This window comes from Electrophorus electricus, chromosome 20 (genome assembly GCF_013358815.1).
Source record: "Electrophorus electricus isolate fEleEle1 chromosome 20, fEleEle1.pri, whole genome shotgun sequence".
Classification (NCBI taxonomy): Eukaryota; Metazoa; Chordata; class Actinopteri; order Gymnotiformes; family Gymnotidae; genus Electrophorus; species Electrophorus electricus.
In genome coordinates this window covers 841,950-856,621 of record NC_049554.1, presented here as the reverse complement: position 1 = coordinate 856,621, position 14,672 = coordinate 841,950, and the positions used below count along the sequence as shown (strand labels likewise).

General features: G+C 41.4%; 2 protein-coding genes across 4 annotated transcripts; both read left to right on the top strand.

Moving 5' to 3' along the window:
• The first annotated feature begins 276 nt into the window (after window positions 1-276).
• Window positions 277-6,370, top strand: slc25a20 (solute carrier family 25 member 20). Its single transcript, XM_027018765.2, is given in 11 exon segments — window positions 277-566; window positions 1,068-1,160; window positions 1,335-1,378; window positions 1,380-1,440; window positions 1,443-1,461; window positions 1,666-1,756; window positions 3,776-3,893; window positions 4,566-4,638; window positions 4,901-5,010; window positions 5,128-5,252; window positions 5,640-6,370. Coding segments are annotated over 11 exon segments (903 nt in total). The 5' UTR covers window positions 277-460; the 3' UTR covers window positions 5,703-6,370.
• An 861-nt stretch (window positions 6,371-7,231) lies between these two features.
• prkar2ab (protein kinase, cAMP-dependent, regulatory, type II, alpha, B) lies at window positions 7,232-13,390 on the top strand. 3 transcript variants are annotated; one of them, XR_004775397.1, is made up of 11 exons: window positions 7,232-7,628; window positions 7,948-7,983; window positions 8,289-8,428; window positions 8,754-8,860; window positions 9,048-9,201; window positions 10,525-10,626; window positions 10,811-10,885; window positions 10,994-11,059; window positions 11,289-11,436; window positions 12,344-12,969; window positions 13,223-13,390. XR_004775397.1 is itself a non-coding variant. In XM_035520639.1 (10 exons), the coding sequence occupies exons 1-10, from the start codon at window positions 7,358-7,360 to the stop codon at window positions 12,466-12,468; spliced, it is 1,218 nt and encodes a 405-aa protein (XP_035376532.1). In that variant the 5' UTR covers window positions 7,232-7,357; the 3' UTR covers window positions 12,469-13,390. The 3 variants fall into 3 exon arrangements, 2 of the variants coding, with proteins under 2 accessions (XP_035376532.1, XP_035376531.1); XM_035520639.1 differs by having other exon boundaries at window positions 8,760-8,860; window positions 12,344-13,390; XM_035520638.1 differs by having other exon boundaries at window positions 12,344-13,390.
• Window positions 13,391-14,672: the final 1,282 nt, after the last annotated feature.

The following is a 14,672-nucleotide window of genomic DNA, read 5'->3' as shown; positions in this document are numbered from 1 at the left end:
AGGAAGGGCAGTAAATGTATGAGGGTGTCCACGATTCCCAAGTTTGCCCTTAAGGGTCCACATAATAGAGCATATTGAGAACAAAACGGGATGGGAAAGCCATATGTTAATGAAAACCAGATAATGACGTTCAAACGTTTCAGCGGGCTTGTTATCGTAATGTGATTCAAAACCACGGTTTTATTGGCGGTTTTTTGTCATTTTATTTGTAGCATAATGCTTACACGGACAATTTATAGGGACGCTACTTCGCGTCAGAAGCCCAGTGTAACAGTTAAAATCTGTCCGGATGGATATTTAGGTGAGAGGTCCCCGTTTGGACAGCGAAGTCTCTTTAGCTGACATAGCTAACCTAGCGATCTTTTGCTAGCTAGCCCGTAAACATCCGCACATACCTTGGAGGGGATTTTGTTTCGACGCTGCTAAACTTGTCACCTGTCCTTCCAACGGCTACTCAGCCATGTCAAAACAACGCAACCCACTCAGTCCTACTAAGAACTTCTTTGCCGGGGGATTGGAGGTGTTGTGTCTGGTTTTCGCTGGACATCCACTTGACACCAATAAAGGCTTATCCTAATGGATTATTAACTCATTTTTAAAAAATTGTTTTTTAATTAAGTCATCGGGTAGACATCCAACATTACACTTCGTAATGGCACGAAACATACGTCCACTGCTGCTGGACTTTAGTTAATTTACAGAAAGTTAGCTGGGACAGCTAGCTGTTTTAGCTCGGGTTACAATGTAATTTAACCAGCTACCTATCTAGCTTACATTAGTAACTTGAGTCATCCTGTCGGAGAAGTTAACAAATTTGGTTTTTGTAATTGAATGATGTTCTAATATGTGGAGTGGGTGCCGATTGTGCACTACCCAGTTTATAGTATATGTACTTTGAACCTTTGACCCAGATTTTTTATCCTGCAGTCACGCTATTCATACCACGTGACAGCTCTGCTGGAAGCATGCATGCAATCTTTTCCTCTCGATACTTGAGATCTGTCAAATCTGTCCAGGGTGAATATTAACTTGTTTCATGAAGACTAAGGATGTGTTTCCCTGCACAGGTTCGCATACAGACCCAACCAAACCAGGTCCGGGTGAGCATCCTCTATATGCTGGAACATTTGACTGCTTCAGAAAAACCCTCTGTAGGGTAGGTGGTGTTTTCAGCCTACAATGATCAGGATACACCTTACAAGACTTTCTCCTCCTTCAGAGAGAAAAGGTCTCTCATTCTCTAATTCACTTTCCTGCTCTCCTCTCTGTTTCTCTTTTTCTCCTTCCATCACTTTGCCCTCCATCCTTCTCCCCAACTCTCTCCTCCTCGACAGGGTGTACGGGGCTGTATAAGGGCATGGCAGCTCCAATCATCGGAAGTCACGCCTATGTTTGCTGTTTGATTCTTCGGTTTTGGCCTCGGCAAGAAACTGCAGCAGAAAACCCAGATGACATCCTCACGTGAGCACTCTCACTGCCGAACATGGGAGACTGTCCTCAGCATAAGCACACCACTGCTCTACTTGAGTGGCATTTTCGAGTATTTGGTTATTTAGGATTTTTGGAGACTTTGCTAAGGTGACATGTGCTGCCTTCCTGGGTATGTGTATTTATTTGTGTGTGTGTGTGTGTGTGTGTGTGTGTGTGTGTGTGTGCATTTTTCAGATATCCTCAGCTTTTTATGGCTGGCATGCTCTCTGGTGTGTTCACTACAGCCATCATGGCACCTGGAGAGAGAATCAAATGTCTCCTGCAGGTAGGTGTCACATGCAAAAACAATGATACAGGCCCATGTACAGTTACAGGTACAGGCACACACTCCATGTACAGTTACAGGTACAGGCACACACTCCATGTACAGTTACGGGTACAGGCACACACTCCATGTACAGTTACGGGTACAGGCACACACTCCATGACAGTTACGGTACAGGCACCACACTCCATGTACAGTTACGGGTACAGGCACACACTCCATGTACAGTTACGGGTACAGGCACACACTCCATGTACAGTTACGGGTACAGGCCACACACTCCATGTACCGTTACGGGTACAGGCACACACTCCATGTACAGTTACGGTACAGGCACACACTCCATGTACAGTTACGGGTACAGGCACACACTCCATGTACAGTTACGGGTACAGGCACACACTTGGATACAGGCCCAGGTACAGGCACACACTTGGATACAGTTACAGGTGCAGGCACACACTTGGATACAGTTACAGGTGCAGGCACACACTTGGATACAGGCCCAGGTACAGTTACAGGTACAGGCACACGCTTGGATACAGACCCAGGTACAGTTACAGATACAGGTCTGTTCGTCAAAACATCCTGGTTCGGCATATTGTAGGAACTGAGATCACCTGTGAACTCCAGTGTGATTGTTAGGTACACAGTCACACATCATAGCAGTCATACACACCTTATTCTGTCTTCTAGTTTGAATTAAAGGAGGTTAGTGCAGAGAATGCATACACTGCGTAGACAGTGTTAAGAACACCTCTTCCATAACTATGCAACAGCCATAAATTTGACCGTTGAAGGCTGTAGCTAATCCATCATTGCTATCACCACTACTGTTTTCCAAAATAGTTTACTGAGTGTACCAGAGTCTGGTACCCTGAGTAGGTAGTGTAAACCCTTATTGGACTTTTTATGGTGTTCAACAAGGGGCAGGCATTGGATGCTTTTAACATACATTTACACTGTGAATGCAAATGCTTATAAATACAACATACATACACACACATACATACATATATAAAAACCTGGCAACTTTTTGCAGGAAACCATAAAAGCAACAGTCTTAGGTTTTTGGCATTTAGTAAGATGCCTTATGCAGAGCAACTTACAAAAGTGCTTTGTCATCTGCTTATAGAATGCATCATGGTTAGTACAATAGGTTAGAGTCCAAGATCTCACTGAACTAGGATACTGCTAGATACAGGAGTCAATGCTGATATAGAAAGAATTACAAAATGAGCATAAGTGCAATACCAAGCAACAATAAGTGGTAAGAGGTTTCAGTTAATCATCAGTAGTGCAATACCACAGACTACAGATGAGACTTCAGTCTGCTTTTCAAGACAGCAAGGGACTACTGTTCAGACAGCCATTGGAAGTTTGTTCCACTATCTGGGAGCTATGGCAGAGAAGAGCCTTGCTCATATTCCATGAGATGACGTTTCAAGCTGAGCCACACTCGAGGTACGACTCAGGCTTTGACCGTTTCCACCAGGTAGGGGGGGTTATGGTCCTTTCTTGAATCTAGGGTTTTAATTCTGATGCGAGCAGCTACTAGAGCACAGCAGTGGAGTAATATGATTGAACTTTGGACGATTGAAGATCAGCCATGTTGCTGCGTTCTGCATCGACTGTAGAGACCTGGTGGCTCATGGAGGAAGACCAAAAAGTAGTGAGTTGCAGTAGTCAAGCCTTGAGATGACGAGACAGAACAATCATCAGTCACTTAACATCTGAGTTCATGGAACTAACCAAAAGCTCCTGTATGTGTAGAGTGCATTGTGAATGGTGATTCTCCATGCAAACCCTGCATAGTTCAGGAATTACTTCTGTCTGTGTCCAGAAAATGCATCAACCCAGAACTGGAACCAGTTAGATACAACATTGTGTTTTTATTGCATTGTAATATCCATTATAAATTTATTATGTTTCAAGAGTAAAAACCTTAATTCAAAGTTTATTAACATACATTGTTTGTGTGCGTGTCGTGCGTGTGCATGTGTTTTCAATCCCGCACAGATCCAGGCGGCCTCAGGAGAGATGAAGTATGCCGGACCCTTGGACTGTGTGAAGCAGATCTACAGGGAGGGTGGAATTAGGGGCGTGTACAAAGGCACCGCTCTGACCCTGATGAGAGGTGTGTTCCAGATCCTTCTGTCCCCGGCTCTCTCCGGCTGCACCTTTCTGTTCACACAGCGGTGCTCTCCAATATAACCACACTCCTTCAGACTCAACAAGATTTTAGCATCCAGGTTTATTTGGGCCGTGAATGGGTTAAGCTTATGGTTTGGACATAAAGGGCCTCGGGCATAATTCTGGCTCTATTTTTTGTATGTGTTGACTAGGGTTGGTAATTGTTTGTAAATATTTAGGCCCAAGTTAGTTACATATCTACAAACCATCTACAGAGGACCTTTTTAATAATGTTAGCACTTTTAGAACCATGATTTAGTAATGTATCCAAAATTCTGAGTAGTAAGCTAACTTTGTCTGGTTTACAACCCAAACCATTCACACAATAGTCATCCACAATATAACATTAAAGGTACCACGAAAGTATATCAACATAATGAGCTGTGGGTGTGGTTTAGCTGTGATTGACAGTTGTTGCTGGCCCTTTATGTGGTTGATTATCAACCATCACTCTGTGACTGACAGTTATCCCCCAAATGGATGATTGACAGCTGCCCCTCTGTGGATGATTGCCTGCTGTCTCCCTGTGTGGATGATTGACTGCTCTCCCTCTATGTGGTTGATTGCCTGTTGTCCCCCTGTATAAATGATTGACAACTGTACCTCTGTGTCGCAGATGTGCCAGCCAGTGGGATGTATTTCATGACTTACGAGTGGCTGAAGAGCATCCTCACTCCCGAGGGCAAGAAGTAAAAACTCCCCTCCCTCTGTATTAAGTGATTTGTTTATTGTTTATGCACTTGGTTTGGTCATTTTATCATATCTAGTCCATTCTTGTCCACTACATATTTTTTGTTAATATTGTGTGCTTTTTTTAGTAGAAGTCAGACAGTCAGACACTGTGAATATATTTAGCAAGTGTTAGTTGGAGTGTGGAAGAGGCTATAGCTCTGAGGAAGTGTTGTGTTTTGACTGCATGATGCATAATTTTTGCGTTCCTTCTCTCTGAAGCCCAAATGAACTGAGTGTGCCTAGTGTGCTGTTTGCTGGTGGTATGGCAGGAATCTTTAACTGGGCTGTCGCTATTCCCCCCGACGTGCTCAAATCTCGCTTCCAGACAGGTGAGCCCCTGACTGTAGAACATTCACTAGTGCTAAGAATTCAGGCTCTAGTTGTGCTGTGTTATTTTAACATGTGCTATTATAACATGTGCTGTGTTATTTTCCGTTTGTCTTAAGCACCAGCGGGAAAATACCCTAATGGTTTCCGGGATGTTCTGAGGGAGCTGATCCGAGAGGAGGGTGTGACCTCACTTTATAAAGGTTTTAACGCAGTCATGCTCCGGGCATTTCCTGCTAATGCTGTAAGTCTCGCTCTCTCTCTCTCTCTCTCTCTCTCTTTCTCACACACACACACACACACACACACACACACATATATACGTGTACACAAAACTACACTTATAACTGACTACATACCTGCTCCAGCCTAAAAAGTATTTTGTGAGATGGATCAGGTGTTAAAGGAGGGAAAACTAAATTGCAGGGTACACACATTCTCATCATTGCCCTCATTAGCAAGTGTTCCCTAGGCAGTGATCAGAGTGTCTCTCACTCTTAATTTAAATTCAAATTGTTCTTTTACTCTTTGTACCTCTTTCCCTCCCTCCCTCCCTCCCTCTCTGTCTGCTTATCTGTCTCTCTGTATCTGTCTGTCTGTGTCGTTCTTTCTCTCTGTTCCCCACATCTAGGCATGTTTCTTGGGTTTCGAGGTGGCCATGAAGTTCTTAAACTGGATTGCACCAAACCTATGAGCCACATGAAAGGTCAAGGGATCGTGACACACACATACTGGGACTCATGACCTCATACTGGGACTGTTAAGGGCTTACAGACGCAGCAGAGGCCTAACACACACACATGCGTATGAGGGTCCGGACATTAGCCAGTCATCTTAGTTCTACTTCCTTATCATTTTAGCAATTTTGAAGAGGAGTAGTGATGTGCCTTATATCTGGCTGTGAATTCAGTGTCTGTTCTCCAGGGAAACGCACCCTTCTGGTTTTTTGCTGTCAACCTCTCTGTTTTGCCAATGTTGTCAGAACACCCTTTTAAGTACATTGTACATAAAGACACGTCAGTCAGCTTTCTGGAGTGCATGAAGCACTCTGTGTAATTTTGTTTTCTGTTTGATGTACCTTGCTTTGTTCAATTCAGAAGTGCACTAAGGAGCAGTGTCCACATAATGATCACACTTGGTGGCAAAGAAATAACCAGACAGCTAATCCATACTGCTGACAGAAGGACAGATGCACGATAACTCTTGGCACTTGTGCATCTCAGCTCTGATTCATTTTCATTTGTGGGCATATGCCTTTGTGTGTGCTCGCACTAGGCCATAGGGATTTATTATAGCCACAGGCATTCACTAAAATGTATTTTTTCCATTATGTACAATAAAACAGATTGTTTAGGCCTCAAAGACATTTTGAATGAATATTGATCATTTGACTGAACTGAAAACTCAAATGGACGAATGTTCAGTGAAGTGGGTTCTGAGTGAATCCTTGAGGACATTTCAGTGGTGCGTGGTGTACATGACATGACATCAGGCTCCAGATGTACGATACTGATCTAGAATCAGCAGTCCATGTAGTCTTCACCTTTATTTTTAAAGACATAAAGCAGAACCTAGGTCACCATAGCCAGTCTGCTATACATCTCAGTCACCCTATGTAGTTCTGCTTAAGTGAGCAACCCAGCCAGTTTTATTTGGTTCTTTTGGTTAAGTTAATGGCCATGTGTAGTTCCCTACATGCTCCTATGTTATGTTGGAAGGGCCTTGTGAATGAGTTACAGAGTCGTTTCCTTTAACATCAAAAAGAGTCGTTTCCTTTAACATCAAAAAGAGTCCATGGAAATGTGATGGGCTGTGATTTTTAAGATGCGAATTGATGTCTAATTTAGTGAAGAGACCCTGGCTGGGGTCAGTATTTTCCTCTGCATAACTCCCCAAATATGGAAGCAAACCGTTGCAGGAACCACAGCAATATTTAGAACATCAGGAATGCAAAGCAAAAATCGCTCAGAATTTGCTGTTGCCCATTTAAAGGACCATTTTGTAAATATTTCTCTAAAGATTGGTTTATATTTGAAAAATTCATCTGTGGGTTTTTTTCTTTAACTTAAATGTCCTGTTTGTGCTAATGATACACAGAGGTACAGTATTTATCGATCTTGACAATGATGTGCCTCCACTCCTAGATGATTAACATCATTTCCCACTGTGTGGTGCCTCTTTTGGAAAGCTCACTAGAGAATTAACCGGGGGCTCTGTGCTCTAAACACGAAGTTGTCATCCATGACGTGCGTGACGAATCAGCAATTCAGATGTTTTTTATTATACCCATAAAGCTCGTGTTTGGCAAGTGGTGCTGCATTTAAAACGTATTTTAACTCCAGTGTTAATATGAGTGTGGAGATCCCGGCTGGTTTGACGGACCTGCTGAAAGGCTACACAGCCGAGGTGCTGGTGCAGCGACCTCCTGACCTTCTGGAGTTCGCTGTTCAGTACTTCAGCAGCCTAAAAGAACAGCGCGGCGCGGAGTCGAGTGCTCGCAACGCCAGCAGGTCTCGTGTGAAGAGAGCAGTCGCGTTTGATGAGGACACAGTGCCATCAGACTCCAATGAGGAGGAAGACGACAAGGAAGATTATTTTCCTGATGATTTCACGTTCAAACGTAGGTGGAAAACCTAGGCCAACTTAAGGTTTTTTATTTTAAAAAAGTAAACTTTCTGATGACTGATGTATAATGGCCTATATATGTATTAATGTCTTGGGATAATTGCTTCTTTCCTCTATAACTATCAGTATGAAGTCTGGCTATAAAACTGTAATCGATATCTAACTGATATTCTCAGACAAGTCTTTAGACTTTTCGCATCAAATGCAATTAACCATGAATTATTCATTGTTTTGGGGGAAACATTAACTTGGATCAGACACAGATTAATGAGGAAAAATACATTAATGAAATGTCTTTTTATCGCTCTGTGTAGGTCCATCAACTAGTAAAAGCAGTCGCAGGGTATCAGGTGGGTGAATAATGACTGATGTATTATCCACTGGTGCGTTGCTATTTTGGATAAATGTGTAGTTGGGGTGGATTAGTTATTGTAGATGTACCCGAGTAAAACAAAAAACACAGATTCCCAGATTGCTATTGCACAAATTCCCATATTATTACTGTGATGTATGTAATTCTAGAGATATCTGTATTATTATAGTGATAACAAGTTCCCTTTAACTTGTATCTTTATGTATCCTAAGGACTGCTTTGCTTGAGGGCTGCCTTTCTCTGAATTTGGGTGATGCTAAAGTGGCTCTCGCGTTCTGGTAGTTTGCGCAGAGCCCTATAATCCAGATGATGATGAGGATGATGTCCTGCAGCCAAAGGTCATCTACCCCAAAACAGACCAGCAGCGCAGCCGGCTACAGGAAGCCTGCAAGGACATTCTACTGTTCAAAACTCTGGATGCGGTAATTCACATGGGTGCACTCACTGTGTAGTACTGTGCCCTTCATTTGTCCACCTGTATTAGGGGGTGCATAAACATACGAGTGTGTACACCAGTTTGGAGATCTCAGGAAAACCTTATTGGCGAGGTGGCGACCTTCTTTGGGATGTAAAGTTTCCGTGTCTGTTTCTGCAACCATTTTATGTCCTATATAAAATGCATATAATTACAGCTTTTCTGTTTCAAATGCGGAGATGGATATGTTGCCAATGTTTTCCTTATAGAAACAATGTGCAATTGTTTTGGGGTTTTTTTTTTGGGGGGGGGGGGGGGGCTGTTTTTCTCAGGAGCAGTTTTCAGAGATCTTGGATGCCATGTTTGAGGTGCATGTGAAAGCGCAAGAACACATCATAGAGCAAGGAGATGATGGAGACAATTTCTATGTGATTGACAGGTTTGTGCCTGCAATCAATTTTGATATACATCTTTACATCTTTCAAGCCCATATCATCTATATTGTTATTTGTTTTAGTGACGTAAAAATTGTATTTTTATTCTACTTGTCTGTCCCCTGTATCAGACATATTGGCTTTTTATGGATATATTCTGGAATATTCTCTTGTGTTTTCTGTCTGCCTCAGAGGAGTGTATGACATTGAGGTAAAGCAGGACGGAGTGAATTGCTGTGTGGGAAAATACCATAACAAAGGCTGCTTTGGGGAGCTGGCCCTCATGTACAGAACTCCGCGTGCTGCCACCATCATCGCCAGCCAGCCAGGGGCGCTGTGGGCATTGGTGGTTTTAACTTTAATCCAGTGTCTTATATTTACACTTGCTGGCCCAAAAAAAGGTGACGCGCTCTAATATTTCGTTGGCCCGCCTTTAGATTTGATTACGGCATGCATTCACTGTGGCATCCTTTCCACAAGCTTGTGCAATGTCACAACATTTATTTCTGCCCAGAGTTGCATACATTTTTCCCCAAGATTTTGTATTGATGATGGGAGATTTGGACCACTGCGCAAAGTCTTCTCCAGCACACCCCAAAGATTCTCAATGGGGTTCAGGTCTGGACTCTGTGGTGGCTAATCCATGTGTGAAAATGATGTCTCATGCTCCCTGAACCACTCTTTCACAATTTGAGCGCGATGAATCCTGGCATTGTCATCTTGGAATATGCCCATGCCATCAGGGAAGAAAAATTCCATTGATGGAATAACCTGGTCATTCAGTATATTCAGGTAGTCAGCTGATTCTTTGGGTACATAACATTCCTGTAGCAACCCCAGATCATAGCACTGCCCCCACAGGCTTGTACTGTAGGCACTAGGCATGATGGGTGCATCATTTCAGCCGCCTCTCTTCTTACCCTGATGTGCCCATCACTCTGGAACAGGGTTAATCTGGACTCATCAGACCACATGACCTTCTTCCATTGCTGCAGATTCCAATCTTTATGCTCCCTAGGAAATTGAAGCCATTTTTGCGGGTTAGCTTCACTGACAAGTGGTTTTCTTAAGGCTACACAGCTGTTTAGTCCCAATCCCTTGAGTTCCCTTTGCATTATGCATGTGGAAATGCTTACTTTCACTATTAAACATATCCCTGAGTTCTACTGTTGTTTTTCTACAATTTGATTTCACCACACGTTTAAGTGATCGCCCATCATGATCATTCAACATTTTTTCCGACCACATTCCTTCCTGGAAGATGATGTTTCCCCTCTGTCCTTCCACTTTTTAATAATGCATTGGACAGTTCTTAACCCGATTTTAGTAGTTTCAGCAATCTCCTTAGAGGTTTTCTCTGCTTGATGCATGCCAATAATTTGACCCTTCTGAAACAGATTAACATCTTTTCCACAACCACAGGGTGTGTCTTTCGACATGGTTGTTTAACAAATGAGAAGCTACTTACTGCATCAGTTGGGGATCAATAACTTGTTGTCAGCTGAAACATAATCACCCATGCAGTAATTATCCAATAGGAGGCTCTTACCTATTTGCTTAGTTAAATCTAGGCGCTGACTTTTTTGCGGCCAGGCAGTGTACAATCATGTGATATGGTGGTTGTGAGTGTATACTGTATGTAGGAGTCATTTCTGCGTTCCATGTCCAGGACAGGGCAACGTTCCACAGGCTGATTGTGAAAAATAATGCAAAGAAGAGGAAAACATATGAGGCTTTCATCGAGTCTCTGCCTCTCCTGGAGTGCCTTGAGGTACTCGTGGTTTTTGTTGGCTTTCACTCCCGGTGCATGCATGCAAATGTGGAAGACGCCTAGCACCATCGGACTCTGCAATGCGACGTGGTGTTCGCTGGGTCTTCTGAGCTTCTTGCTGCTAACATTAATCACTGGTGTTGGGTTGATCCTCTTTATAATCGCGTTTGTCTGTGTTCCCCAGCTGTCTGAGAGGATGAAGATTGTTGACGTTTTAGGAGTGAAAACCTTCCACGATGGAGAACAGATCATTAAACAGGTTAACCTCTTTTACGTTTAAGTTGTTTTTCGTATGTTCTTTCTTGATCTAAAGTGGAAGCATTAGTTTATGGCCTTCTGAAATCAGGACAGCTTTTTTCATTACCAGGGTGATGAGGCAGACTGTTTCTACATTGTGGAGTCTGGAGAAGTAAAGATCATGATCAAGAGCAAAGTAAATCATGATTTATGTCTTTCCTCACATTCAGTGAAAGAGATTATAGTTGCAAAATAAGAAATGTTTGCATTTATATTAAACATTTTAATACCTGACTGTGCTGCTGAAGTGAATGGATGCTTTGTTTTTGTTTGTGTTTCTAATGCAAGTGTGAGAAATTCATTCCTTTTACCTCGCAGAATGTCTGTGTATCCTGTAATTGTTTGTTTGTCTCACTTCTGCCCAGATTAAAGCAGGGCAAAGTAGCCCGAGGGAAACTGAGGAGGTGGAGATAGCCCGCGCCACCAGGGGGCAGTATTTTGGAGAGCTAGCGCTAGTCACTAACAACCCTAGAGCTGCATCAGTCTATGCAGTGGGAGAGACCAAGTGCTTAGGTGAGACTGTGTCCCATTTCCTTACGGAATGATGTTCACTCATCGCATGTACTTCAAAAGGGACTGTAATGAATTGGAATTTATGAAATTTGGAACAGGACACTACTGGATGGGGCATCCACCATGAGGAGAAGCCTTTTTTTAAGCCACTTAATGCTTATTGCTTAGAGATATACACAACAAATACAGTCTCCACAGGTCCAATCAGAGTTTTAGATTTTTGTTTTCCATAATTTGTTGTCATGCTGCATGAAGCATTTTGCTCTACATCACCATGGTCCATATTTTGTCTTTGCATTGCCATGGAAAAACAGTGTTTCATATTCATCTTTTGCCTACGGTTAAATGAGAAGAGGTCATGGGAGAGAAGACTGATTGTAGAACTTTCTAATAGGTAATAGAATCTTCAAAGTGAGAAAAGTGGGTGAGGAAAGAGGGTCATTTAAATAAATTTGGGATTTAATCAAACAAAACATTCAAAGCTTTTTTTAAATCCTAAAGGTCCACCCCTAACAATACCCAAGGACTGGATTCAATAGAGTTTGAAAAGTCTAATTGGATAATCTTCTCAAGTATATTAATTAGCAAAATAGTTTCTGCTAGTTCTTGGTGACCTCTTTAATCTCAGCTTCACAGCACTGGTGAGTATAAGGCTAAAACTGTCATTTGACCATTAAACAGAATTGCCTTAGAAAGTCTAACATTTTCCTAAGTAGAAGTGAGTAAAGGGAAGTGGATTATCCTTCCGGATGAATGGATGGATTCCAAGAGCAGAGCAGCTGGGAGTTTCGACTTTCTCTGAAATCTACACAAATACACACACAGCCCAGAAGCACTTTCCTTCTTGAAACATGTCTAGATAGGCCAGTTTAAATAAAATCTTCATTTATTTTCTCCTCTCTTTTAGTGATCGATGTTCAGGCATTTGAGCGTTTGCTGGGTCCCTGTATAGAGATCATGAAGAGGAATATCACTTCCTACAAGGAGCAACTGGTGATGCTGTTTGGATCAAGTGAGGATCTGAAACACTGAGGCCTGCAGTCCTGTGTTTTGTGCATTTAAAACGTTACATGGCTGTGGCCACCAGGGGGCAGCAGGAGCTGCACATAATCTCATACTCTCCAAATTATTGGAGCATTTCAGCATTCAGCCTTTCATCTGTACTATGCAAATGTTCTCTTTGTATTTTAACCTGATTTATTTTGATCTTTCTTTTCCTGTTTATACTTTCAGTCTGTTTTATTCACTTGATAAAGCTTTATTTTTTTGTGCTATCTGCTTGGCATATTGTAATTAAATTGGAGGTCAAGTTGCAGGAATGCATTATTATCAAATCACTGTAACACACCCATCAGTGAACGAGTGTTTTCATAACTTGGTGAATGGGACCAGGAAGTGAGTAGAACAGCACATTTGCTAGAAACATCAGACTTATCTAGTAAGAGTGCTCAGAACAAACTGATCATGCTTCATGAATATAAAGTTTTTTTGTTTTTTCTTTTAGCTTGGGCCCTTATTATGGAACATTCTCAGGTGAGGGTCAAACAGAACAGATCTTTTGCATTACATTTCACTTTCTGGGTTAGTCACATTGTACGTTTTAGATGTGAACAGAGACATCAAGAAGTAGATATGTCTCATATAGCAATAATGCAAAAGGTGGGGCCCAGTATTGATCATGAGGTCAGTTAGAGGAAAATTGACACCTTTTTCAATAACTTGGTATGAAATTATTTGATTGGCATGACATGGAGCTAACTAGTGTTCTCAATTGCTTACATTTCAGGAAACAGTATTTCTGCTCTAACTTGGCAAATCTTTATGTACTGTGAGCTAAATGAAAACTGATGACCATTTGTCTCAAAATGAAGCGTTTATCTCAAAATGCCACACTTGACATTTGAATTTCTACAACCTTGTTTTTCCACACTTCACTAATAAAGTGAGAACAGTTGTGACTGTTTTTCTCCTATCTATAAATGCTTTAATGTAGTCATATACTGAACACAATGAATGTTATTTACTGATGCATTTATTTATCTGAAGTAATGTCATACACTGAACTACACACTAGTCATAAAACTTGAAAAGGCAAGAGGGTGAAAATTCAGTTGTTACTAGACTGGAGCTCAAGGTGGAAAAATAGAAAATCCTATAATACATAATATATGTTCAGTAACAGAACAGAGGCTCCAGTTACCGTTTTCTTGAACTCCTTTGAAAGATTGCCATCATGAAATTGCCTCTCACCATGGCTTGTGTCTGTTAAGTAATTAAGTCTTTGATGCTTTGTCTACTCAAAGCCCTCCTGCTGCCCTTCATCTTTTTCATCTATTTTGAGCACCTTTCTTGGCTGTACTATTGGTACAACAGGGATTAGTTTTTGTTGCTGCTGTTAGTGGTTCATATGTACCTTATCTAGTAATACTGCTTGGCTATGCATTGGATCAATATTGGGCAAATGTAGGCAATTTATTCCATAGAACACATTCCACCCATGTGTGCAGAGGTATAGCATTGTATACAGTGATTTGCCAAGTGTTGGCTGGTAGAGTGAACTACAGTAGAATGTTATTTTGCATAAGTTACATAAAAGACATTAGGGCAGTTATTGAGAACTGTGTGCCAACATGCAATAATGTATAAGCAATCAAGAAAAACTAAATTGTGCATTTTAAATGTCTCCACAGAAGAATGAACTTGTAAGTAAATCAATAGAAATAGAGGGAAATGTTTTGCATTGTTTGTGGTGGCAATAGTTTCCCAACAAGTGCAGGTTTTCAATTACAAACACTCTCCACTAATTGACATCACTGAAATGGTATGTATTCAGCTCTGGCCACATACTAAAGGCTTAGAATAGTTTCTCCTTTTAAAATATCAGGCATCAATGTTCTAGTCTATTTACATCTCAGAGCATCAGAGCCTTCACTCTACTTCAGCATCATTCCCCCCTTATCAGATCACAGTTGAAAATTCTGTTTAAATGTTTTAAATGTAATAGTTGGATAAAAAATTTGCAATGGTATTAGGATATTTTGTGGGGCTAAGCCTCAAATATGGTGTTGGCACATCCTTTTAAAACCCTTTAAAAAGTATTCATTTAGAACATGCATATAAAATTGTTTAGTCTGATTATTTTTTTAAAAAAGGTATTACTGTTTACATTTTTGTTTGGTTAGACATTTATTTCACACAATGATTTTCTCATGGAGGATCAATAAACACAAACAGTG